Source organism: Phyllobates terribilis, unplaced genomic scaffold (assembly GCF_046119375.1).
Source record: "Phyllobates terribilis strain yellow unplaced genomic scaffold, ASM4611937v1 Scaffold_98__1_contigs__length_5973952, whole genome shotgun sequence".
Lineage (NCBI taxonomy): Eukaryota > Metazoa > Chordata > Amphibia > Anura > Dendrobatidae > Phyllobates > Phyllobates terribilis.
The window spans coordinates 2,599,590-2,626,168 of record NW_027362858.1 but is presented as its reverse complement, the minus strand read 5'-3'; the positions used below and the strand labels follow the sequence as shown (position 1 = coordinate 2,626,168).

Sequence of the window (26,579 nt, the reverse complement as noted above, 5' to 3'; positions counted from 1 at the left end):
ACAACCCATACAGTCAAATATGGTGGAGGTTCAAAGGTGTTTTGGGGTTGCTTTGCTGCCTCTGACTGTGTGCAAGGCATCATGAAATCTGAAGATTAGCAAAGGATTTTGGTTCACAATATAGTGCCTAGTGTCAGAAAGCTGGGTTTGCGTCCTAGGTAGTGTTGAGTAAGTATGTTCCATTAACCCTTTCGCCAAGTACCAAGTATGCTCGGGCTGAGCTCCAAGTATTTACAGCTTCTCAGTGATATGTTTGAATCACTCCCATGTGCATGATTTGCAACTGTTTGACAGCTTTATTACATGTGAGGAATGTCTATTTCTTACATATTCCTCACATGTAATAAAGCTGTCAAACAGTCACAAATCATGCACACGGGAGCGATTCAACCATATCACCGAGCAGCTATAAATACTCGGAGCTCGCCCGAGCATGCTTGGAACAGAAAATACTCACTCAACATTAGTCCTAGGTCATGGGTCTTCCAGCATGACAATGAGCCCAAACATACTTCAAGAAGCACCTAGAAAATGGATAGAAACAAAGTGCTGGAGAGTTCTGCCCAGCAATGAGTCTGGATCTAAATCTCATTGAACACCTGTGGAGAGATCTTAAAATTGCTGTATGGAGAAAAATATTAAAATTTGAGAGTCCTCAGTGGTTGATACCATCTTTTCAGTTAGCCATTAGTCAGTAAGCTTTCGAGACTACTCAGGTCTCTTCATGAGACATAGTATAATACAAAATCCGAATAGTCACATATTTATGCACAACAGGGCACAGGAATAATGCAATAGATAAGACAAGTGACGTGAAGCAGAACTATCAGTTTCGGAAAAGGATAAGCAGTTGTGGCCGTAAAAATGTGTGGACACAAGTAGATCTATTCTTTTTTTCTTTGTGGCGATTAGAATTCATCCTTGTTTTAAGTTTTTGCCTTGTCTCCCCTACATACAGACCCCCAGTTGGACATTTGGTACATATAATTAAGTACACTACATTAGATGTGATGCAGCTGAAAGTACCTGGGATCTTGTGGTCCTGATGTGAGCTGGGAATCTTTATCTTGTCCGTGGTCATTATAAATGGACAGGTTTACATTTACAGTTGGTGAGGATGAATTGTATAAGTTTCACCACAAAGGTGAAACTATCCTCCCGGTACCTTCTAATTCTAACAATGTTAGGTTTCTGGGAGATTATACTTGTTCCTTTTATTTTTGGTTCTCCTTAGCTTGCCTTCTTTGCCATATATGAATGTGTTTTTGTTTTTCATTCAGGGTTTTCGGATTTTACTTCATACTTTCCATTCCCCTTGTTGACAATGTGTTGTGGCCTCCCCTCTGGTTCCTCAGGAGGTATGAGAAACTCCTCACCGACTTATTAGGGAGTTAGGTCTGTGGTGGCGTTTTTAGTTGTACAGCTAGGGGCTTTCTTGTCTGTACAGAGACTAGTTGGGTGTAGTTGCGGCATTCTCTCCTGTGTGGGTTCTCCGGTGGTTATCAAGATGCGCTTTCTGTTTAAAACATTTCCCACATTCTGAACATGAAAAAGGCTTCTTCCCTGTGTGAATTCTCTGATGTTTATTAAGATGTGATTTCTGTCCAAAACATTTACCACAATCTGAACATGAAAAAGGCTTTGCCCCTGTGTGGGTTCTCTGATGGTTGATAAGAGTTGATTTCTCTGTAAAATATTTCCCACATTCTGAACATGAAAATGGCTTCTCTCCTGTGTGAGTTCTCTGATGGTTGATAAGAGTTGATTTCTCTGAAAAACATTTTCCACATTCTGAACATGGAAAAGGCTTCTCCCCTGTGTGAGTTCTCTGATGTTTGAAAAGATTTGATTTCTTTGCAAAACATTTCCCACATTCTGAACATGAAAATGGCTTCTCCCCTGTGTGAGTTCTCTGATGTATATTAAGACATGATTTTTGTACAAAACATTTCCCACAATCTGAACATGAAAATGGCTTCTCCCCTGTGTGAGTTCTCTGATGTATATTAAGATATGATTTCAGTACAAAACCTTTCCCACAATCTGAACATGAAAAAGGCTTCTCCACTGTGTGGGTTCTCTGGTGCTTAAGAAAACTAGATTTATGGTTAAAACATTTTCCACATTCTGAACATGGAAAAGGCTTCTCCCCTGTGTGAGTTCTCTGATGTTTGATAAGAGTAGATTTCTCTGTAAAACATTTCCCACATTCTGAACATGAAAAAGGCTTCTCAACTGTGTGAGTTTTGTGATGTTTGATAAGATTTGATTTCGCTGTAAAATATTTCCCACATTCTGAACATGAAAATGGCTTCTCTCCTGTGTGTGTTCTCTGATGGTTGATAAGAGTTGATTTCTGTACAAAACTTTTCCCACAATCTGAACATGAAAAAGGCTTCTCCTCTGTGTGGGTTCTCTGGTGTTTAAGAAAACTAGATTTCTGGTTAAAACATTTCCCACATTCTGAACATGGAAAAGGCTTCTCCCCTGTGTGCGTTCTCTGATGTGCGATAAGATTTGATTTCTCTGCAAAAAAATTCCCACATTCTGAACAGGAAAATGGCTTCTCTCCTGTGTGAGTTACCTGGTGCCTAACAAGACTTGATTTCTGATTAAAACATCTCCCACACTTGGAGCAAGAAAATATATTCTTCGCTGTGTGAATTTTTTGATGTTTAAGAAAAGACTTTTTGAGAGGAAAACTATTTCTATATTCTGAATGTGAAAATGGCTTCTTTGCATTAGGAGCAGTTCGTTTTTTAATGCTTATTTTGTGACTTTGATTTTCCATAGTAGTCGGTAATGAATCAGAAAACAGGATCTGTTTCAAAGGATCAGATGACAGATCATTGCAGTGAAGGGATGATGGTAAATCTGGAGTAATGGCATTCATTTCAGTTGTATCCTGTGGGATCTCAAGGTCATCTGATTTAAAAATTGAAGATGTCAGCTGTCCCTCTGATCTCCTGGTACAGACATCTGCCAAGAAGAAAACCAATTATTATTTTTTAATAAAGAATCCTTGAATTTTATATTTTTGAACATTTCTACTTAAATTGTCTGTAAAAAAGGCAAGTTATATAAAAAAAAAATCACTTATTCACCAGGACAATGACCATCTAATAGAAAACCTCATAGGATGAAGCAGTGGAGCGTGGTGTTCAACTGTTTGTTCATTCTGGCTCCCAAATATGGAGTAAAAGGCGCAGGCTCTGTCCAGCCACTAAGATTAGGGTGCCTGGGACCAGTAGTACTATCCAGTCTTGCAGTATAGGTGTGTGTGCTGTCCAGGTGGAGTAATCTGCTCCCTGCTTCAGCAATTTGGAAAGCACCGCACCCTACTAAAGCTGGAAGCATATTGCCGGAAGCTGCCAGATACAGCCTTGTTCTCCTCTGGTTCAGTCCTCTGTGCTCATCTCCCGGCTTGTGTATTTGTTTCCAGCTGTGACCTCGGCCCGTTTACTGACTACTCTTGTGTCTTCTGATTTTGTATTTTCTCTATCCTCTTGGTTCTGACCCAGCTACCTGACTATTCTTCTTCCCATCTCACTCCACCGAATAGCAGGTAACACCGTGGCCCAAGCCTAGGGGTCTCTGTGTAGGTTCAGATCCATGTAGAGGTGTTAAAGGGTGATGAGCAAAGTAATTTGTGAAATCTGTAAACAGGGTAGATAGTGACAAGCCTGTGCGTGGTGGCCATCTTTTGAGCATTCCTAATAGCTAAATGGCGCATGTGATGAACCTGTAGCCGCCATCTTGGTAATGATAAATCATATCCAGGGATGGCCACACTTCAGCAGCCCCCACCCTTGGGACCTTCTGTTAAAACGTCAACTAGATAGTTTCCCCCCATCCAGGCTCCTGTAAGATAAGAAGCCTACTTAACACTTGAATGCTAGGAGCTTCAAAGACTTCGAGAGGAAACACAGCCAGCAGGGGGGGGTGCTTCGTCTATCTGTACCTGACCATTTGTCCCATAGGACTAGTTTCTTTGTCTGTCACAAGCATGGAGGCATAAGATATAGAAACATGAATAGTACACGCATGTTGCGTGGGATGGGCCAATAAAAAAATATCACGGCGTCCCGGAGCCATTGCGCACACAAGCCTCCGCGGTAGACGTTTGTACGTGCTCTGGAAGCCAAGATATAGCGCGGAGCCATTCCTGAGGACCGTATGGTATCATAATTGATATCAAAAGGTCGGTTACGGCGGCCCGAATCCATGGGAACCCCTGGGGGTATCATGAGACCATCCCAGAAGAAGTTATTGGGTTCCATAGAATTTGGGCTTCTGATCGAAGTTAGACCTGAGGGTGGAGACTGAGCCAGCTGACCTCACCAGCAGTGGGCGGGACGGGGCAGGTAAGATAGCAGGACAGACAAGAGACAAGTCAGTCTTGACCCAAGAGTGGTGTGCTGAACATCTGAGCACCAGCTGAGGCCACCAAGGGGAGGAGCAGTTTGACCATGCGGTGGTAGGCCTCAGCCTGTAACAAAGAACCGTGCCTGCGACCGCAGAATCCTCTCCCTGCGTCACAAGAAAATCAAGAAACCGGTAACTGATATGCTGTGGTGATTCTGTGTGTTGTATTCCATTGTTGTATAGTTTAGCCTGACCTTATACCTGTGTATATTTAGTTGTATATCGTGTATCTAGTGTATTATTATAATCAATTACCTCAAGTAATTGTGGGCCTGCCTTTTATTCTGCATAACGAACGCACGTCCGTGTGAGCTCGGCTCAAGCCAAAAACGCTACCCAGGGTTGGTTCCTGACCCGATATAGGCCCATTCACGGACTGGGCGTATATCTAAAATAGGGACTGGTGGCAGCATACCAACTGGGGATTGGGGAAGGCTGGTAGTGACGGTCGGAGGTTCAGATATATATATTCCTGGCGCGGCCAAGGAAGATATATATACCGCCCTCACTACAGAGGGCCCCGATACCCAGTAGGTTACAGGACAGTCTCTCTGGCGACCGCTTATCCTAGGTGCAGTTCCTTGACTGACCTGAGGCTAAGAGGGCGCTAGCGAGTTGTGCTGTGTAGTGACGTTGAAGGGATAACACACTACCGTGTTCCCTGCGCTGGTTGCAGCTACCTGGCACTACTTTCTCTAGGTGCAGTACCTTGACTGACCTGAGAGGTAAGGGGGCGCCAGAGAGCTGCACCCACCGGCCGGCTTTCATCACATTGGTGGCAGAGCGGTGGGATTGCAGAATAATAGTGTTGTGGGACCCCTACTCCCAGGCACTAAAGACTGCCAGTGGTAACTTCCACTGCTGGAGTCTTAAGGTCAGCCCAACGTTAGACGGTCAGGCTAAAAGTATAACAAGGTGTGTGCAAACTCAGGGTTGCAGCGGTGTCGGTTACCAAGATGGCAGACGGCACCAGGAGCAAGACCCTGCAAGAGGCTAATGCTACGGTCCGTGTGGCAGGAGGGGAGGACATTGTTACTCATGGCGAGGAGGAGTCCAGCCCGGGCACCTCAGGGAGCCAGTCCCCAGTATACGGTCCCGCAGTGGGCTGCCCACCACCTACCCAGCCCAGCCTGTCCAGATCACAAGCCCTTTTACAAGCGGCTATGGCAAGTCTCCAGTCTCATGGCGATGCCGTCTACAAAACCCTCCTGGCAGCATCAGAGAAGGCAGCGGAGGAGGAGCGTGCAGAGCGGGCTGCGGAGCGGGCTGCGGAGCGTGAAGCTGCAGAGCGCCGGGAGGCTGCGGAGCGTGAAGCTGCAGAGCGCCGGGAGGCTGCGGAGCGTGAAGCTGCAGAGCGCCGGGAGGTTGCGGAGCGTGCAGAGCGAGCTGCGGAGCGCCAGCACCAACTGGACCTGGCCCAGCGGGGGCTTCCGCTAGAGCAACCAACCCATCAGGAGACCAAGTCGTCCAAAGTCCGAGCTGAGGACTTCCCTCTACTGGAGAAGGATGGGGACCTGGACTCCTTTCTGGTGGCATTTGAACGGACCTGTCTTCAGCACCATCTGGCCCGGGATCAGTGGGCCAGATACCTGACCCCCCGTTTGAGGGGTAAGTCCCTGGATGCCTTGGGGGACTTACCTGCCGGGGAGGTACAGAACTACGACTGCATCAAGCGGGCCCTGATCCGGCAGTACAACCTCACTCCCGAGTCGTACCGCCAGAAGTTCCGGAGCCTGCTGCGTGGCCCCAAGGACACCTGGACCGATCATATGCGGGCGCTGTTGAGAGCCGCAGAGCACTGGACCTCGGGTCTAGCGCTTACTACCCGCCAGGAGGTCCAGGAACTGTTCGTCACGGAGCAGTTCTTGTGGAACTGCCCAGAGGACCTCCGACAGTTCCTCCGTGACCGAAAACCAACAGGGGCTTCTGCTACAGCCGCCCTGGCAGACGAGTATGCCAATAACAGGGCGCCTGAGCTGAAGAAGTCTGCCAGCAGCACCTGGAGAGGGGGTAAGCCCAGTCATGCCCCTGTTTCCCCGGCCCCTAGAACACAAGGGGTGTATCCCCCTGTTGCCCTCTCCAGGCAAGGACCAGACGTAAGACGTTGTCATCTATGCAACAAACCAGGACACTTTAGGGCTGAGTGTCCCCAGCGCCAAAAGACCCCATCCCAGTCCCAGAGAGCGCCCAATGTTTTGTGTGTGGGAGGGGGTGGTGGTAGGTCCCTGGACAACATCCAACCCGTCACCATAGGCCGTTCTGCGGTCATGGGACTGCGGGACACGGGCGCTGAACGAACACTGGTACGGCCTGAGGTGGTGTCCCCCCAGGAAAGACTCTTTCCGTCTCCGGGGTTGGAGGCGTGGAGCCGGCACTTCCCGTTGCCATGGTGTATTTGGACTGGGGTGCCGGAAGGGGGATGCGGGAGGTGGGAGTAACGCCAAATATTCCCGCAAATGTTTTATTAGGGACCGACTTGGGGCGTCTAGTATCGCAGTATGTACCCTCTGAACCCCCAAGTTCGGCCCCCCAAGAGTGTATTGATTTGTCTGCTGCTAATGCCAACCATGTTGTATGTAGTGTGTGTCCTGCTGAGGAGGAGGGAGTGAAACCTGAGGGTAACACCTGCACAGACACAACACAAACAGGGTTAGTGAAAGCAGGTGGGGAGTGTGGGGATGCCCGCAGAGGTGCTCAGCCGGCGTGCCGTGACCTCTTGTCCTCCGGTGAGGGAGGGGGCGGGCAGGATTCTGTAGAGGGAAGCTCAGGGATGGAGAGGGGGGCAGCTACCGGCAGTGTAGGGCTCCCAGGGGTATCCAGGCTGCTGAGTATAGGCCCACTGCAGGGGGAGGAACAGGCCATGGGAGGTGGGGGTGTCCCAAGAGAGGAGCCGCCAGGTAAGACCCCAGGGCAGGAGTTCCCCACATCCGAGATGTCCAAAGGCCTAGGAAGCCTGCCTGATCGGGCGGCTTGGTCAGAAACAGAGGGGAAGCAGGCACTACCCACGGTCACAGCGGTCATAGCCGCTGTCACCAGGAGTGGGAGCGCCGGAGCCCAAGGAGCCTTGCAGAGGTCCGACGGCTTCCCCACTTCTGACCAAGTGTCTGCCGGGTCAGACAGCGGCCAGGTGACATGCCCGGAGGGGCTGACAGAGGATGTGGCAGTTTCGTCGATTCTGGCCACATCAAGTCAGGAATTTCAGGCTGCGTTGGAAGCAGACGACAGCCTGAAAGCTCTCAAGGAACAGGCGGCACAGCCTCCCATGGAGTCAGACTGCGAGCGGGTGGTCTGGGACCAGGGACGGCTGTACCGGGTAACGGTCCAGCAGGGTTCACCGGAGGCGTGGCCCAGGGACCGACAGTTAGTGGTACCCTATCCGTTCAGGGCGGAATTGTTGCGGATCGCACACGAGATTCCGATGGCCGGACACCTAGGGATCGCTAAAACCAAGGCCAGGATAGCTCAGCATTTCTACTGGCCTGGGATGGGAGCCGCGGTGGGTGCCTACTGCCGTTCGTGTGACACCTGTCAGAGGGTGGGGAAGGCGGGGCCGCGCCCCAAAGCCCCACTGGTAACTCTGCCAATCATCGAAGAGCCTTTCTCGAGGGTTGCTGTGGATCTTATTGGACCTCTGTCCACTCCCAGCCACTCCGGGAAATGCTTCATACTCACGGTAGTGGACTATGCCACCCGGTACCCGGAAGCGGTAGCTTTGTCGTCCATTCGGGCCGACAAGGTGGCTACCGCCTTACTGGAGATCTTCTCCAGAGTGGGTTTCCCCCAAGAAATGCTCACCGACCGAGGGACCCAGTTCATGTCGCGGCTGATGGAGTCCCTCTGTAAGCAAATGCAGGTGCAACATCTGGTGGCCAGCCCGTATCACCCACAGACTAATGGCCTGTGTGAGCGGTTCAATGGCACCTTAAAGCAGATGCTTAAGATGTTGGTCGACTCCCACGGGAGAGACTGGGAGCGTTACCTCCCACACCTCCTATTTGCTTACCGGGAGGTTCCGCAGGCCTCAACGGGGTTCTCCCCCTTTGAGCTCCTGTACGGGCGACGGGTACGGGGCCCCCTGGCTCTGGTGAAGGAAGCATGGGAAGGGGATTTGGCCACCCCCGAGGTGTCGGTCATCGAGTATGTCGTGCGCCACCGGGACAGGATGATGGCCTTGGCAAAGCTGGTGCAGGACAATATGGCCCAGGCCCAGGCCGACCAGAAGCGGTGGTACGACCAGAATGCTTGTGAGAGGACCTACCAGGTGGGTCAAAAGGTGTGGGTACTGGTCCCCGTACCACAGAACAAGCTTCAGGCAGCCTGGGAAGGTCCCTACTTCGTGCACCAGAAACTCAATGCCGTCACCTATCTGGTCACCCTGGATCACGCCCGTGGAAGGAGGAAGGCCTTCCACGTGAACATGATGAAGGCTCATCATGAGCGGGAAGCGACTGCCCACCCAGTGTGCAACCTTCCCGAGGAAGGAGAGGTAGAAACCCTCCTGGATCTGCTCACCCAAGCCAAGGCGGGTGGGTCCATCGAGGATGTGGGGGTTGGCCACCAGCTCACGGAGGACCAACGGTCCCAGCTGGGGACCACCCTGCACCCCTTCCGGGGGCTGTTCAGCAGCCTGCCCGGAAGGACTGAGATGGCTGTCCACGACGTGGACACTGGCGATCACCCGCCGATCCGGCGTTCAGCATATCGGGTCTCTTTCGAGGTGCAGGGAAACATGCGCCAAGAGATAGACGAGATGCTGAAGCTGGGGGTGATCCAGGCATCCAGCAGCGCGTGGGCCTCGCCTGTAGTCCTCGTACCAAAGAAGGACCGAACTACACGGTTCTGCGTGGACTACCGGGGGCTCAACGCTGTAACGGCCACCGATGCGTTCCCCATACCACGCATCGATGACCTGCTCGATCGGATGGCCGGGGCTAAGTACCTGACCATCATGGATCTGAGCCGGGGGTACTGGCAGATTCCTCTGACCCCCGCGGCAAGGGAACGCTCTGCCTTTATCACCCCTTTTGGACTGTACGAGTCCACAGTGATGCCATTCGGCATGAAGAATGCCCCTGCCACTTTTCAGCGGATGGTCAATACGCTGCTTGAGGGACTTGAAGGGTACGCGGCTGCGTACTTGGACGATATTGCAGTCTTCAGTCCCACTTGGGAGGATCACCTAGAGCACCTGCGGCAGGTGCTCGGTCGGATCCACCGGGCAGGCTTGACCATCAAGCCGGAAAAGTGCCAGCTGGGCATGAGTGAGGTCCTCTACCTGGGTCACCGGGTAGGCGGGGGGGTTCTGAAGCCAGAACCTGGGAAAGTGGATGCCATCGCATCCTGGCCCACTCCTAGGACCAAAAAGCAGGTGATGTCCTTCTTGGGGACCGCCGGGTACTATAGGAGGTTCGTCCCACACTATAGCACCCTGGCCAAGCCCCTGACGGACCTCACCAAGAAGAAGCTGCCCGTCGCAGTCGACTGGACAGTCGCCTGCGAGACAGCTTTCGGGGCACTCAAGGCCGCCCTAAGTAGCTCCCCTGTACTGCAAGCTGCCGACTTCGACCGGCCGTTTGTGGTACAGACCGACGCCAGTGACTTTGGCCTCGGTGCTGTGCTAAGTCAGGTCAACACGACAGGCCAGGAACATCCTGTCTTGTACCTGAGCAGGAAGCTACTGCCCCGGGAGGTGGCTTACTCCACGGTGGAAAAAGAATGCCTGGCAATTGTATGGGCCCTGCAGCGTCTGCAGCCCTACTTGTACGGGAGCCATTTCACCGTGGAGACGGACCACAACCCCCTCAGCTGGTTACACACGGTCTCTGGGTCGAATGGCAGGTTGCTACGCTGGAGCCTCGCTCTCCAGCAGTACCACTTCTCCATTCGCCACAGAAGAGGCCGTGACCACGGTAACGCTGACGGGTTATCCCGGCAAGGGGAGGGTGCAGAAGGACGCACGGGGGAACACAGGAATGTGCTACCCCCTCGCGCCCTCGTATAGGGGGAGGTGTGATGAACCTGTAGCCGCCATCTTGGTAATGATAAATCATATCCAGGGATGGCCACACTTCAGCAGCCCCCACCCTTGGGACCTTCTGTTAAAACGTCAACTAGATAGTTTCCCCCCATCCAGGCTCCTGTAAGATAAGAAGCCTACTTAACACTTGAATGCTAGGAGCTTCAAAGACTTCGAGAGGAAAGACAGCCAGCAGGGGGGGGTGCTTCGTCTATCTGTACCTGACCATTTGTCCCATAGGACTAGTTTCTTTGTCTGTCACAAGCATGGAGGCATAAGATATAGAAACATGAATAGTACACGCATGTTGCGTGGGATGGGCCAATAAAAAAATATCACGGCGTCCCGGAGCCATTGCGCACACAAGCCTCCGCGGTAGACGTTTGTACGTGCTCTGGAAGCCAAGATATAGCGCGGAGCCATTCCTGAGGACCGTATGGTATCATAATTGATATCAAAAGGTCGGTTACGGCGGCCCGAATCCATGGGAACCCCTGGGGGTATCATGAGACCATCCCAGAAGAAGTTATTGGGTTCCATAGAATTTGGGCTTCTGATCGAAGTTAGACCTGAGGGTGGAGACTGAGCCAGCTGACCTCACCAGCAGTGGGCGGGACGGGGCAGGTAAGATAGCAGGACAGACAAGAGACAAGTCAGTCTTGACCCAAGAGTGGTGTGCTGAACATCTGAGCACCAGCTGAGGCCACCAAGGGGAGGAGCAGTTTGACCATGCGGTGGTAGGCCTCAGCCTGTAACAAAGAACCGTGCCTGCGACCGCAGAATCCTCTCCCTGCGTCACAAGAAAATCAAGAAACCGGTAACTGATATGCTGTGGTGATTCTGTGTGTTGTATTCCATTGTTGTATAGTTTAGCCTGACCTTATACCTGTGTATATTTAGTTGTATATCGTGTATCTAGTGTATTATTATAATCAATTACCTCAAGTAATTGTGGGCCTGCCTTTTATTCTGCATAACGAACGCACGTCCGTGTGAGCTCGGCTCAAGCCAAAAACGCTACCCAGGGTTGGTTCCTGACCCGATATAGGCCCATTCACGGACTGGGCGTATATCTAAAATAGGGACTGGTGGCAGCATACCAACTGGGGATTGGGGAAGGCTGGTAGTGACGGTCGGAGGTTCAGATATATATATTCCTGGCGCGGCCAAGGAAGATATATATACCGCCCTCACTACAGAGGGCCCCGATACCCAGTAGGTTACAGGACAGTCTCTCTGGCGACCGCTTATCCTAGGTGCAGTTCCTTGACTGACCTGAGGCTAAGAGGGCGCTAGCGAGTTGTGCTGTGTAGTGACGTTGAAGGGATAACACACTACCGTGTTCCCTGCGCTGGTTGCAGCTACCTGGCACTACTTTCTCTAGGTGCAGTACCTTGACTGACCTGAGAGGTAAGGGGGCGCCAGAGAGCTGCACCCACCGGCCGGCTTTCATCACAGCGCACCTTTCTTTCTTAACCTGCCATGTGCCCAAACAGTAGTGTACAACCGTATATAGGGGATTGTCAGATTCAAAAGAAGTTGGAAAATAATTTGTAAGGTCCATTTGTTTCCTATTATCCTTTGTGAAGAATTCCGAAGTTATCACCACATAAAGTGACACACATCAGATTTGAAAAATGGGGCCTGATTAGAAACATAAAACTGTGGGAAGTGGTTAAATCAGAGGATTACTGAAGTCAAAAACTGTGTCTACAGACAATAACACATCTACTGAAATGATCAAACTCAACAGTCTTCATCAGAGAAAAATGAGTAACTAGTGGTGAAACCTCTCTGGGGTAATTGGAGTATGGGGCTCGGTGGCTCTTGGCAATCTAAACTATCATAAGGGCCAATATTTTCTGGCAGATGAGTGTCAACAAGAAATATTAGACGTTAAAGTGAACTTTTTTATAATACTGCAGAGCTGAGGTGTCTTAAATTTAGATCTTGGGCATTTGGAAGAGGCAATGGAGACCTTTTTGAAAGACTACAAGGGAGTTACAGACTCACATAAGTGAGGCCGGCCGATCCCACCACAATCAAACTATCATAGAAAATGAACTTGTAAAAAAAAGAAAGAATATATAAACATGTAACATCCCCAACAACAACGTATGTATGAAGGGAGAAATCCAACACTAAACTGGAGTTGCACTCATTTATGGTTGACCATTTGGCGCGAACAAGCCGGAACCCCGAACACGAACCTGAATTTGAAATGCCGAACAAATTCACTCAATACTATTTATGATGTGGAGTGAATCCATGAAACCAGGGCTGGAGCCAACACATCTCCTGCAGGCGTGAATAAATGTATATTACAGCCATCAGCCACGCACAGCTTAGAGATATATCATGGCACAGGTGGAATGTTTTTTATGTAGTTTATCACAATCCTGTTTGAAGTTAGTTGGTTTTAAAAGAAATTGAACAGTCAGGATAAAGGGAAACTCTGCTGTTATTGTACAGAAATTCACACGTGTCCCTCACTGGACATTTAATGTTATCAATCAAAAAAGCGAAGTTTGGCCAGAAAGACTGGACCTGGTCTTGTAGGAACCATATGAGAACATTCAGCAGCACAGAAGGGAGAGAAGGTAGATTCATCCAATAAGATATCAGGGTTCCAGGAAGCCAACAGCATCATTACCCTCCGCTTTCTCTTACAGGCCCATCATAATATTTTTCTTCAAGTGATTTTCTAATTTGTCAGCACATTCTACATACGCTGTCATTTGGCTTTATAGTTTACAGACCTGGGCAGGTAACGGTCAGCGTCTCCTAATCCCAGGGGTAGGTAGATCCTCCAGGTTGTAAGTTCTATAGAAAAGGGCTTTCACAATTACACAAAGTAATTTGAATATTTTCGGACGGAGGAGAATGTTGTGGTCAAGCGGCAAAATGGTGATCACACGATTGTGATACGGCCGGACTACACCACCGATAAAGTAGCCACAGACAGGGACTGAGAAGAATCTGTGACTTCTCTGTATTCAGTGGTTACTACTCACCTGTGTAGTCATATGTAGGAATCTCCTCTTTACACCGCTCATCACCCCTCACATATGTCTCTGTAGTATTAATATGGGTCAGATCTTCACCCTGAAACAAATATGATAAAAGTCAAAGACAGATGGAGAAGTCACATCTATGATCAGCTCTAATCCTGCCATCTCCACCGTTCTCATTACACAAATATAAAACATAATAATGGTGGATAAAACAGAACTGAAGACAAGACCTTTACAGCTGTCTACACATCATAGGGGAAATCTCATGATATCTTCTCTGTATCTACCTGAGGAACATTGGGATCTTCTTGTTTACAGTCCTGTGGAAGAAGAGGACGGGGACATCTCTCTGGTGTTGTCCTCTTACTGGATAGATCTGGAGGAAAGACATACAGGGACTGAATTCATTCTTTACATACAGATAATTATAGGCCGTGTGTATTTAGTCCTGTCTATTACCTGGTGATGTGAGGGGCTGGGGAACCTCCATCACGATGTCCCTGTACAGATCTTTGTGTCCTTCTAAATACTCCCACTCCTCCATGGAGAAATAGACAGCGACATCCTGACACCTTATAGGAACCTGACACATACAATGATACCGTCATCCCCCAATCCCTTCATAGCTTTACTATGAAATGTCCCAGCATTCCTCATTCCTAGCAGTGTCACCTCTCCAGTCAGCAGCTCAATCATTTTGTAGGCGAGTTCTAGGATCTTCTGGTCATTGATGTCCTCATGTATCAGGGGGTGAGATGGAGGCCCCATGATTAATCTCTGGTTATGGAGAGAAACATTAATAAATCTCACTACAGACATTTCCAGAGTCCTCACCTCTCCAGTTCTGTCCATCTGTTATTCCCATAGATAAGAATGATGTAATGTGACTTCATCAGAATCTCTCACCTCTCCAGTAAGCCGGAAGAGGATCTCTAGGGTGAGGTGTAATATCCTCTCCACCATCTTGTCCATCATTTTCCTGGATAAATCAGCAAAAATGTTCTTATATAGACGATCTTCACTGAGAGGATCCAGTATTTTAGAGATCTGAATGAGGAAAAGATAAGCTGATTGACCATTTTTCTGCAAACGATGATGCGGAATCCAAAATGTACCACGAGTACCCTTTATCCCTTAATCTGGTGTTCAGGTCTATTGCCTGTATACTAAAATCTGTGACATTCGAGCAGTACCTTCTCAACCGTAAAAATTGTCCCTTGGGTTTTCCTCTTTTTATGGGGATGGGGGTGGTGGTTATCCCTCTTCAATAGTTTATTAGTCATTGAAGGTTTATGGTAGATGAGTGGCCCATTACAATCCTTCTTGATCAGTACATGCAGGAAAGGCAACTGGTAATAATTGGTGTTGGTCGGCTCCTTTAAACAAAATGTACTTTTCAGGTTATATTCTCAGTACCCTCACTTTTCATCCCTTCTTTTGAGGTCCACACAGTCAGACTCTACTGGCCCTTCTCCCTGCGAGTGGCGGGTGTGTATCGCCCTGCGGGCCCCTCCCATCAGTTTGTGGATCACTTTGCCACTTGGCTTCCAAACTTTCTATCCTATGACATCCCCACCCTCATAATGGGAGACTTTAACATCCCAATAGGCAATTCCCTCTCCCCATCTGCCGCTCATCTTTTATCGCTAACTTCCTCCTTCGGCCTTTCACAGCTTACTAATTCTCCTACACATGAAGATGGAAATACTCTTTGACCTGATCTTCGCCCGGCTCTGTTCAATACATGACTTTACTAACTCTCCTCTTCCGCTCTCTGATCACAACCTTCTTTCATTCTCTGTCAAGAACTGTCACCCTGCTCAAGACACCCCCACTTTCCACACTTATAGAAATATACATGCCATTAACACCAAGAAATTTATGAAAACGTTGCAATCATCATTGGCCCCAATCTCCTCCCTCTCATGCCCTGACTCTGCACTGAAGCATTATAACGAAACATTGCAATGCGCCCTGGATGAAGCTGCACCTCCTACACAGAGAACAACTCGGCACAGACGGCGACAACCCTGGAACACGCTGCAAACACGTTTTCTCCAGTGGGGCTCCAGGTGTGCCGAACGGCTGTGGACAAAATCTAATCTGGCTGAAGATTTCCTCCATTATAAATTTATGCTTAAAACCTATAACTCCGCCCTTCACCTCTCCAAACAAACCTACTTTAACAACCTCATCATCTCATGGCCCAATAATCCTTAACACCTGTTTGACACTTTTCACTCTCTCCTTAATCAAACAGCACAGGCCCCAACCACCAACCTCAGCACTGACGATCTGGCCAATTATTTCAAAGAAAAAATTGACCATATCCGACAGGAAATTTTCTCTCAATCCCCAAATGTTATGCATGCTCCTCCCTCCCACACTGTATCTTGCTCATTTTCTGACTTCGAACAAGTCACGGAAGACGTGACAAGGCTCCTTGCTTCCTCTCGCTCTACCACCTGCACCAGTGATCCTATTCCTTCACATCTCCTTCAGTCCCTTTCTCCAGCTGTCACCACTCACCTAACTAAAATATTCAACCTCTACCTCTCATTTTGTATTTTTCCCTCCTTTTTTAAACACTCCAGCATACATCCATTTCTTAAAAAAACACCCCTCGACCAGAACTGTGCTGTTAACTACAGACCTGTTTCCAATCTTCCCTTTATATCTAAACTCCTGGGACGACTGGTCCACTCCTGTCTAATACGCTATCTCTCAGATAACTCCCTTCTTGACTCTTTACAATCTGGTTTCCGCTCTTTACATTCTACTGAAACTGAACTCACTAAAGTTTCTAATGATCTACTAACAGCCAAATCTAATGGTCACTACTCCCTGCTGATTGTAATGCTGTAATGCACACGCCCGGGCTGAGCGGCGTGTGCGTGTGATTCCACTGGACCGTGCCGGAGAGTGAATGCCTGGAGGGGCGTAACTAGGTATTCACCCGATCCGACCAGGGTCGCACGACGGCATACGACGCCAGTGCACCAAGGAGGAACCGAGCAGAGGGACCAGGTGCTACTCCAGGACAGACCCCGGACACGGCTGTTGACCCACACAGGGGAATACAGGAACAGACTGGTAGGCTGGCACACAGACTGGCGGGAAAAGGCAGGCACGACTGGTATGCAGGCAGGCGGGTATGCAGGCAGGGGGGTACAGGCAAGCACGGCTAGAGTGCAGACAGGGAGGCACTAGCAGGTAGGAACACAGGCGGGATAGAACCCAGTACACATTGGGACTCAGGAACAGAACCACAGATGTGGCGGACAAACACAGCAGAGTGAGGCCGCCCAGAGAGGTGAGCGAGAGCAGGGCAGGACAAGACCGCCTGGAGCGGTGAGCAAGAGTAAAGCAGGACAAGGCCGCCTGGAGCGGTGAGCAAAGGGTCTGAGCTGAGCGAGACTGCCGGAGCAGTGAGCAAGGAGTCAGAGCAGGACGAGACCGGCGGGAGCAGTGAGCAAAGGAGTCAGAGCGGAGCGAGACTGCCGGAGCAGTGAGCAAAGGAGTCAGAGCGGAGCGAGACTGCCGGAGCAGTGAGGTAAAGGAAGAGAGCAGAACGAGACTGCCGGAGCAGTGAGAAAGAGGGAGCTGAGCGAGACTGCCGGAGCAGTGAGGTAAAGGAAGAGAGCAGAACGAGACTGCCGGAGCAGTGAGAAAGAGGGAGCAGAGCGGGCTAGAACCGCCGGAGCGGTGAGCAAAGGAGTCAGAGCAGGCTAGAACCGCCAGATCGGTGAGCAAAGGAGTCAGAGCAGGCTAGGACAGGGCTCTGTTCACACGGAACAGACAGGAAGGGAAAGGCAGAGCCAGATACCCACAGGGTACTTGCACAGATACCCACAGGGTACTTGCAGTGAAGTAGCGAGTGGACCACAAACTCACAAACGGGAGTACAGAGACAACAAGCAGGAGCAAGGTACGAGTACAGACTCTGCAGAAAAAGGAAAGGAACGGACATAGAGGCAAAACAGGTAAAGGATAGGAGAGAGTTCAGACTGGAACTAAGTGTACGGAAGAGACCGACACTGCAGCGGGATACAGGAGCGGGTCTGGGAATACGGCCCCCAGAGAGGCGGGACGAACAGGCAAGGAGCGTGTTCAGACAGGACAGACAAGATACAGGAGCGGGTCTAGGTAATTGGCCCCTAGAAGGCGGGAGGAACAGGCTAGGAGCGTGTTCAGACAGGACAGACAAGATACAGGAGCGGGTCTAGGTAATCGGCCCCAAGAAGGCGGGAGGAACAGGCTAGGAGTGTGTTCAGACAGGACAGACAAGATACAGGAGCGGGTCTAGGTAATCGGCCCCTAGAAGGCGGGAGGAACAGGCTAGGAGCGTGTTCAGACAGGCCTGGAAATACAGCCTCCAGGAAAGGCAGACAAGAGAACACAGAACGGGACCTGGCACCTTCAGAGTGCAAGCACACACTGAATGAAACACAATGCTCAGGCAGGGATTGATTGGAGCAGCTGAGTTATATACCAGGTGACAGACAGCAATAGGCTGAGGACGCACAAGGGGTGTGACCCACAGCAGGTACAAAAAGCAGGAAGTGATCGGGCGCCGCCCTTAAGCAGCAGAAACAGACACAAACAGACAGCATGGAGGGAAGCCAGAGAGACATTCTGGACTGGAGACCAAGTGCGCGCTCTTGCACAGTGGGAGATGGACCACTATGCAAGGTCGCCGCCAGGTATGTTACACTGATTCTCCTGGATCTCTCTGCAGCATTCGACACTGTGGATGGGGTTCCGGTTGTTTTCTACTGGTCATGAAGATCCACGTATACTCGGACCCGGTGTCCAGTATATGCTAATAATATGTCCGAGACGGTTGGACTAGGGGACGTCTCTCCTTCCCCTCCCCGCTCGCTAGCCCACCCTGAGAGTTGGGGTACTCGGAAGCCGGGCGACTGTGCAGGGTGGATGTAGTTGCGGCCTAGGCCCGGTCAGTGCCCAGGGTTGTCACATTAAAAAGTTAAGGGCTAGGAGGGACGGTGACAGTGATTCGAGTGGTGTGAAAGACTACGCCACCTGTGGTTTCTGGTGATCCTCCACCAACGCTGCATTCAGTCCTCTGAGGCAGGATGTAGTGGCAGCAGCAGATGGTACTACTCCCCACAGGAGGAGCAGGGCCTCAGGGCAGAGGAAGCAGGAGGATGGGAATTGTAGTGGGAGATGTGGTGCGGTGTCGTGCAGTGCCGCGTTGCAATAAGAAACCGGAGGCCATAGGGGTAGTCTTCCAAGCTTTACTTACGGTAGAATGCACAGCCCCAAGGCTTCTCCCTGCTCCTCACGGCGCGCTGCAGCCACCAGGACCGGGGGTCGACAACCTCCGAGTAGTTCAGGTGCTTTGGTCAGGACCCCGCACCAGAGTGTTCCTAGACTTTTCCCACTAGGTCCTCTCCTGTCTGTGTGTGGTACGTGTACTAAGGCCGGGTCTCCCTCTGGACTATGCACAGAACAAGGGTACGGGTGGCAACTCCGCTCCGTCCGTTACCCGGTGGGATCCACTGAGCCTCCGGGCTTCTCCGACTAAGACTTAAAGTGACAGAGTCAGATATCGGGGGCCGGTACCCCTTTTGCAGCAGGAATCCCTCTGACTAGGCCAGAATAGTGAGGACAGGTGGCGTATACCGCTCCGTCTGCATCCCCCTGGGATACTTTTGCCTGCAGAGCTTGTCTCCTCTGCTCCACTCCAGGCATTCTTGGGTAGGGACCTTGACCGGGTAGAGACAGCCGTTAACTCTAACCCGCTCCTCGACTCAAGGCCAGAGTACGAGGACCGTGTCCCCATCAACTGCAGGTTCACACAGAAAGCCACGTTCAGTGATGAAGATCACAATCAAAAGACCATAAGCCAAAGATGGCTGTTTATTAAATATGAATTTTGTTGTGTAACCTAAATGTGCGTCCTCCACCCTCACCCACTACTAGGTTCCCCCTATCTTTTGTCCCCCCCCCCCCCCCCATCTCCACTTATCCCGGGTGGGGCAGCACCCTGGTGCATATGAGCCCCCCCCTTAGGTGGGTGAGGTGTAGTGTTGGATGCAGAGGTGGGGTCCTGACAGTTACACCATCCTTACCTCGAAGGGGAGATACCACACCTCATTAAAGAGATGCAGTACCCATGTGGCGACCGAACCCTCAGGGCGCCACAGATCTACCTCTCTGACTGCTCCTTCACTGTGTCTTTTGCTGGCTCCCCTTCTTCTCCCCTCCCCCTTATTGTCGGGGTTCCTCAAGGATCAGTCCTAGACGCCCTTCTTTTCTAATTATATACCACTCCTATTGGACAAACAATCAGCAGATTCGGTTTTCAGTACCATCTCTATGCTGATGACACCCAATTATACACCTCTTCTCCGGACATCACCCCTGCATTATTACAAAATACCAGTGATTGTCGTTCCGCTGTCTCTAACACTATGTCCTCCCTCTATCTAAAATTGAATCTGTCAAAAACTAAACTACTCCTATTTCCTCCCTCCACTAACCTATCTATGCCCGATATTGCCATTTAAGTTTGTGGCTCCATCATTACTCGCCAGCAACATGCCCGCTGTCTTGGGGTCATACTTGATTCAGATCTTTCCTTCACTCCTCACATCAAATCACTCGCTCGCTCGTGTCATCTACACCTTAAAAGCATCTCTAGAATTAGAAATTTTCTTACCTTTGACTCTGTAAAAACTCTTATGTAGCTCTTATTCATTCTCGTCTGGACTATTGCAACTCTTTACTTATCGGTCTCCCTCTTTCTAAACTTTCCCCTCTCCAATCCGTCGTGAACGCAGCAGTCAGGGTCATATTCCTTGCCAACCGACACAACGATGCCTCTTCCCTGTGCCAGTCATTGCACTGATTGCCCATCCAATACAGAGTTCAATATAAACTTATCACTCTTACCCACAAAGCTCTTGATGATTCAGCACCGCCCTACATCTCCTCCCTCGTCTCAGTCTACCACCCTACCCGTGCCCTCCGTTCTGCTAATGACTTAAAACTAAAATCCTCCGTAATCCGAACCTCCCACTCCCGTCTCCAAGATTTCTCGCATGCTGCACCAATTCTTTGGAATGCACTACCCAGGACAATTCGATTAATTCCCAATACTCACAGTTTTAAGCGTGCCCTAAAAACCCATTACTTTAGACTGGCCTATCACCTCAACATACTTATCTAACTGTCCCAGTTTGGCCCATATTAAAATTTTCTTCAAAATCATGTTCATACCATCCATGCACTGAATAGCCTCTGTACTGTACACATATTGGCTGGCTATCAGTTCATGTAGTGTTATGTACTTACCATATTTAGTATATTAAGGCAGTATTATACAATATATGTACATTTTACCTTTTGTGTCTCCCCTATTTCCTTATAGACTGTAAGCTTGTGAGCAGGGCCCTCACTCCTTTTAATATCTGAGTTATGCTTATTCTGGAAAGTCTGTATTGTCTGTATAAGTCCCCCCTAAAATTGTAAAGTGCTGTGGAATATGTTGTCGCTATAAAAATAAAAATTATTATAATAAATTCAGATGTAAATCTAAGGTCCACTCTATTGATGTTGAGTTCCCCGACAAATTAAAAAGATTGTTCACTCGTCCCTGACCAGATGATAAAAATGTAGTCAATATATTTGTACCATACCCCAATATATGTCTGCCACCACTTATAATCATGTCTGAATATTGTGGATTCCTCCCACCAGTCCAGGGATAAGTTAGCATATGAGGGAACACAGCGGCTCCCCATTGCAGTACCCCTGAGCTGGTGGAAGTACTTCATGTCAAAAAGAAAGAAGTTATGAGTAAGAGTGAATTTTAGAAGATCCTCCATGAAGTCATTATGTCTGCTACACTCTATTGATCTCGATTTCAAGAAATGTCTTACTCCTCTAATATCATCCTCATGCAGTATATTACTGTACAAAGCCTCGATATCTAGTAAGGCCTGCTCCCCTACATGCATGTATACATGCTCGAGGGTCTACAGGGGAGCAGGCAAAGGGAAAACCATTTTCCAGACGGATTATTTCAACTGTAAAATCTCAGGTGGTACTGGGGGAACATTATACTGTGGGGGGCATCATACATACTGCATAAGGGGGACATTACATTGTGTGGGGGCATCATACATACTGCATAAGGGGGTATAATGGGGGCATCATACATCCTGCATAAGGAGTACAATGGGGGCATTACACTGTGTAGGGGCATCATACATCCTGCATAAGGGGCATAATGGGGGCATTACACATCCTGCATAAGGGGCACAATGGGGGCATTACACTGTATGGGGGCATCATACATACTTCATAAGGGGCATAATGGGGACATTACAGTGTGTGGGGGCATCACACATACTGCATAAGGGGCATAATGGGGGCATCATACATCCTGCATAAGGGGCACAATGGGGGCATTACACTGTGTGGGGGCATCATACATCCTGCATAAGGGGCATAATGGGGACATTACACTGTGTGGGGGCATCATACATACTGCATAAGGGGCATAATGGGGACATTACATTATGTGGGGGCATCATACATACTGCATAAGGGGGTATAATGGGGGCATCATACATCCTGCATAAGGAGTACAATGGGGGCATTACACTGTGTGGGGGCATCATACATCCTCCATAAGGGGTATAATGGGGGCATTGCACTGTGTGGGGGCATCATACATCCTGCATAAGGGGTATAATGGGGGCATTACACTGTGGGGGGCATCATACATACAGCATAAGGGGCATAATGGGGGCATTACACTGTGTGGGGGCATCATGCATCCAGCATAAGGGGCATAATGGGGGCATTACACTGTGTGGGGGCATCACACATCCTCCATAAGGGGTATAATGGGGGCATTACACTGTGTGGGGGCATCATACATCCTGCATAAGGGGCATAATGGGGCATTACACTGTGTGGGGGCATCATACATACTGCATAAGGGGCATAATGGGGGCATTACACTGTGTGGGGGCATCATACAATCTGCTTAAGGGGCATTACACTGTGTGGGGGCATCATACATCCTGTATAAGGGGTATAATGGGGGCATTACACTGTGGGGGGCATCATACATACTGCATAAGGGGCATAATGGAGGCATTACACTGTTTGGGGCATCATACATCCTGCATAAGGGGCATAATGGGGGCATTACACTGTGTGGGGGCATCATACATCCTGCATAAGGGGTATAATGGGGGCATTACACTGTGGGGGGCATCATACATACTGTATAAGGGGCATTACACTGTGGGGGGCATCATACATCCTGCATAAGGGGCATAATGGGGGCATTACACTGTTTGGGGCATCATACATCCTGCATAAGGGGCATAATGGGGGCATTACACTGTGTGGGGGGCATCATACATCCTGCATAAGGGGCATAATGGGGGCATTACACTGTGTGGGGGCATCATACATCCTGCATAAGGGGTATAATGGGGGCATTACACTGTGGGGGGCATCATACATACTGTATAAGGGGCATTACACTGTGGGGGGCATCATACATCCTGCATAAGGGGCATAATGGGGGCATTACACTGTTTGGGGCATCATACATCCTGCATAAGGGGCATAATGGGGGCATTACACTGTGTGGGGGCATCATACATCCTGCATAAGGGGCATAATGGGGGCATTACACTGTTTGGGGCATCATACATCCTGCATAAGGGGCATAATGGGGGCATTACACTGTGTGGGGGGCATCATACATCCAGCATAAGGGGCATAATGGGGGCATTACACTGTGTGGGGGCATCATACATACTGTATAAGGGGCATTACACTGTGGGGGGCAGTAAAGGGGTCCTGTACTATGAGAACAATACGTTTCCTCCCTTCCTGTCTCCATAGTTGGGTCGTATGTATCTATTACAGGAAACAGAACAAAAACCTTATGAAGGGGTTAATGCCCCCTGCGCCCAGTAATGGGGTCTCCACATACCTCCACCTGCAGAGCCGCCACCACATATATGGCTGCTCTGTGCGCACAGGAGCTGTGATGAGGTCACAGGAGGGGAGGAGTCAGGGGTCACATGATCAGGGGCCTCAGTGGATGCAGGACTCTGCTGTGCTGGTTGTCATGGTGCTGGATGAGCTGAAGTTTATGTGTGGGGTCAGGAGGGGTTTACAGTGTGGATGTAGCAGAGCCGTGTGTGTACGAGGTGTACGGAGCAGAGCCGTGTGTGTACGAGGTGTACGGAGCAGAGCCGCGTGTGTACGAGGTGTACGGAGCGGAACCGTGTGTGTACGAGGTGTACGGAGCGGAGCCGCGTGTGTACGAGGTGTACGGAGCGGAGCCGCGTGTGTACGAGGCGTACGGAGCAGAGCCGTGTGTGTGTACGAGGCGTACGGAGCGGAGCCGCGTGTGTACGAGGCGTACGGAGCAGAGCCGCGTGTGTACGAGGTGTACGGAGCAGAGCCGCGTGTGTACGAGGTGTACGGAGCGGAGCCGCGTGTGTACGAGGCGTACGGAGCAGAGCCGCGTGTGTACGAGGTGTACGGAGCGGAGCCGCGTGTGTGCGAGGTGTACGGAGCGGAGCCGCGTGTGTACGAGGTGTACGGAGCGGAGCCGCGTGTGTGCGAGGCGTACGGAGCGGAGCCGCGTGTGTGCGAGGCGTACGGAGCCGAGCCGCGCGCGTACGAGGCGTACGGAGCAGAGGGTGTGTATACAATGTGTATGTAGTGGAGCCGCGTGTGTACGAGGCTTACGGAGCGGAGCCGCACGTGTGCGAGGCGTACGGAGCGGAGCCGCGCGTCTGCGAGGCGTACGGAGCGGAGCCGCGCGTGTGCGAGGCGTACGGAGCGGAGCCGCGCGTGTGCGAGGCGTACGGAGCGGAGCCGCGCGTGTGCGAGGCGTACGGAGCGGAGCCGCGCGTGTGCGAGGCGTACGGAGCGGAGCCGCGCGTGTACGAGGCGTACGGAGCGGAGCCGCGCGTGTGCGAGGCGTACGGAGCGGAGCCGCGTGTGTACGAGGCGTACGGAGCGGAGCCGCGTGTGTGCGAGGCGTACGGAGCGGAGCCGCGTGTGTACGAGGCGTACGGAGCGGAGCCGCGTGTGTACGAGGCGTACGGAGCGGAGCCGCGCGCGTGCGAGGCGTACGGAGCGGAGCCGCGCGCGCGAGGCGTACGGAGCCGAGCCGCGCGCGTACGAGGCGTACGGAGCAGAGGGTGTGTATACAATGTGTATGTAGTGGAGCCGCGTGTGTACGAGGCTTACGGAGCGGAGCCGCACGTGTGCGAGGCGTATGGAGCGGAGCCGCGCGTGTGCGAGGCGTACGGAGCGGAGCCGCGCGTGTGCGAGGTGTACGGAGCGGAGCCGCGCGTGTGCAAGGCGTGCAGAGCCGCGTGTGCGAGGCGTACGGAGCCGCGTGTGTGAGGCGTACGGAGCGGAGCCGCGCGTGTGCGAGGCGTGCGGAGCCGCGTGTGCGAGGCGTATGGAGCGGAGCCGCGCGTGTGCGAGGCGTACGGAGTGGAGCCGCGCGTGTGCGAGGCGTACGGAGCGGAGCCGCGTGTGTGAGGCGTACGGAGCAGAGCCGCGCGTGTGCGAGGCGTGCGGAGCCGCGTGTACGAGGCGTACGGAGCGGAGCCGCGCGTGTACGAGGCGTACGGAGCGGAGCCGCGCGTGTACGAGGCGTACGGAGCGGAGCCGCGCGTGTACGAGGCGTACGGAGCGGAGCCGCACGTGTGCGAGGCGTATGGAGCGGAGCCGCGCGTCTGCGAGGCGTACGGAGTGGAGCCGCGCGTGTGCGAGGCGTACGGAGCGGAGCCGCGCGTGTGCGAGGCGTACGGAGCGGAGCCGCGCGTGTGCGAGGTGTACGGAGCGGAGCCGCGCGTGTGCGAGGCGTACGGAGCGGAGCCGCGCGTGTGCAAGGCGTGCGGAGCCGCGTGTGTGAGGCGTACGGAGCGGAGCCGCGCGTGTGCGAGGCGTGCGGAGCCGCGTGTGCGAGGCGTATGGAGCGGAGCCGCGCGTGTGCGAGGCGTACGGAGTGGAGCCGCGCGTGTGCGAGGCGTACGGAGCGGAGCCGCGCGTGTGCAAGGCGTGCGGAGCCGCGTGTGTGAGGCGTACGGAGCGGAGCCGCGCGTGTGCGAGGCGTGCGGAGCCGCGTGTGTGAGGCGTACGGAGCGGAGCCGCGCGTGTACGAGGCGTACGGAGCGGAGCCGCGCGTGTACGAGGCGTACGGAGCGGAGCCGCGCGTGTACGAGGCGTACGGAGCGGAGCCGCGCGTGTACTAGGCGTACGGAGCGGAGCCGCGCGTGTACGAGGCGTATGGAGCGGAGCCGCGTGTGTACGGAGCGGAGCCGTGCGTGTACGAGGTGTACGGAGCGGAGCCGCGCGTGTGCGAGGTGTACGGAGCGGAGCGGCGCGTGTACGATTTGTACGGAGCGGCGCGTGTACGGGGCAGAGCGGCGCGTGTACGAGGCGTACGGAGCGGAGCCGCGCGTGAACGAGGCGTACGGAGCGGAGCCGCGCGTGTACGAGGCGTACGGAGCGGAGCGGCGCGTGTACGAGGCGTACGGAGCGGAGCCGCGCGTGTACGAGGCGTACGGAGCCGAGCCGCGCGCGCGCGAGGCGTACGGAGTGGAGCCGCGTGTGTACGAGGTGTGCGGAGCAGAGGGTGTGTATACAATGTGTATGTAGTGGAGCCGCGTGTGTACGAGGCTTACGGAGCGGAGCCGCACGTGTGCGAGGCGTATGGAGCGGAGCCGCGCGTCTGCGAGGCGTACGGAGTGGAGCCGCGCGTGTGCGAGGCGTACGGAGCGGAGCCGCGCGTGTGCGAGGCGTACGGAGCGGAGCCGCGCGTGTGCGAGGTGTACGGAGCGGAGCCGCGCGTGTGCGAGGCGTACGGAGCGGAGCCGCGCGTGTGCAAGGCGTGCAGAGCCGCGTGTGCGAGGCGTACGGAGCCGCGTGTGTGAGGCGTACGGAGCGGAGCCGCGCGTGTGCGAGGCGTGCGGAGCCGCGTGTGCGAGGCGTATGGAGCGGAGCCGCGCGTGTGCGAGGCGTACGGAGTGGAGCCGCGCGTGTGCGAGGCGTACGGAGCGGAGCCGCGCGTGTGCAAGGCGTGCGGAGCCGCGTGTGTG

The 26,579-nt window shown here is 52.1% G+C and overlaps 1 protein-coding gene across 1 annotated transcript; it reads right to left on the bottom strand.

Annotated features, from left to right (window-relative positions):
- Nucleotides 1–462: 462 nt before the first annotated feature.
- LOC141198615 (uncharacterized) lies at nt 463–23,502 on the bottom strand. The gene is made up of 7 exons (XM_073663048.1): nt 23,444–23,502; nt 14,362–14,502; nt 14,128–14,232; nt 13,915–14,038; nt 13,743–13,831; nt 13,456–13,546; nt 463–2,979 (listed from the first exon to the last, which is right to left on the bottom strand). Exons 2-7 carry the CDS (start codon nt 14,428–14,430, stop codon nt 1,451–1,453), a joined length of 2,007 nt encoding a protein of 668 aa, XP_073519149.1. The 5' UTR covers nt 14,431–14,502; nt 23,444–23,502; the 3' UTR covers nt 463–1,450.
- Nucleotides 23,503–26,579: the final 3,077 nt, after the last annotated feature.

Bases quoted from the DNA above. Each gene is read 5' to 3' on its own strand.
- LOC141198615 (XM_073663048.1), bottom strand. From the start codon at position 14,430: ATGATGGACAAGATGGTGGAGAGGATATTACACCTCACCCTAGAGATC. The intron at 14,233-14,361 runs GTGAGAGATTCT...CTCCATAACCAG, and splicing joins TCTTCCGGCTTACTGGAGAG to AGATTAATCATGGGGCCTCC. The intron at 2,980-13,455 runs GTGAGTAGTAAC...TCTTCTTGGCAG, and splicing joins TCCTACATATGACTACACAG to ATGTCTGTACCAGGAGATCA.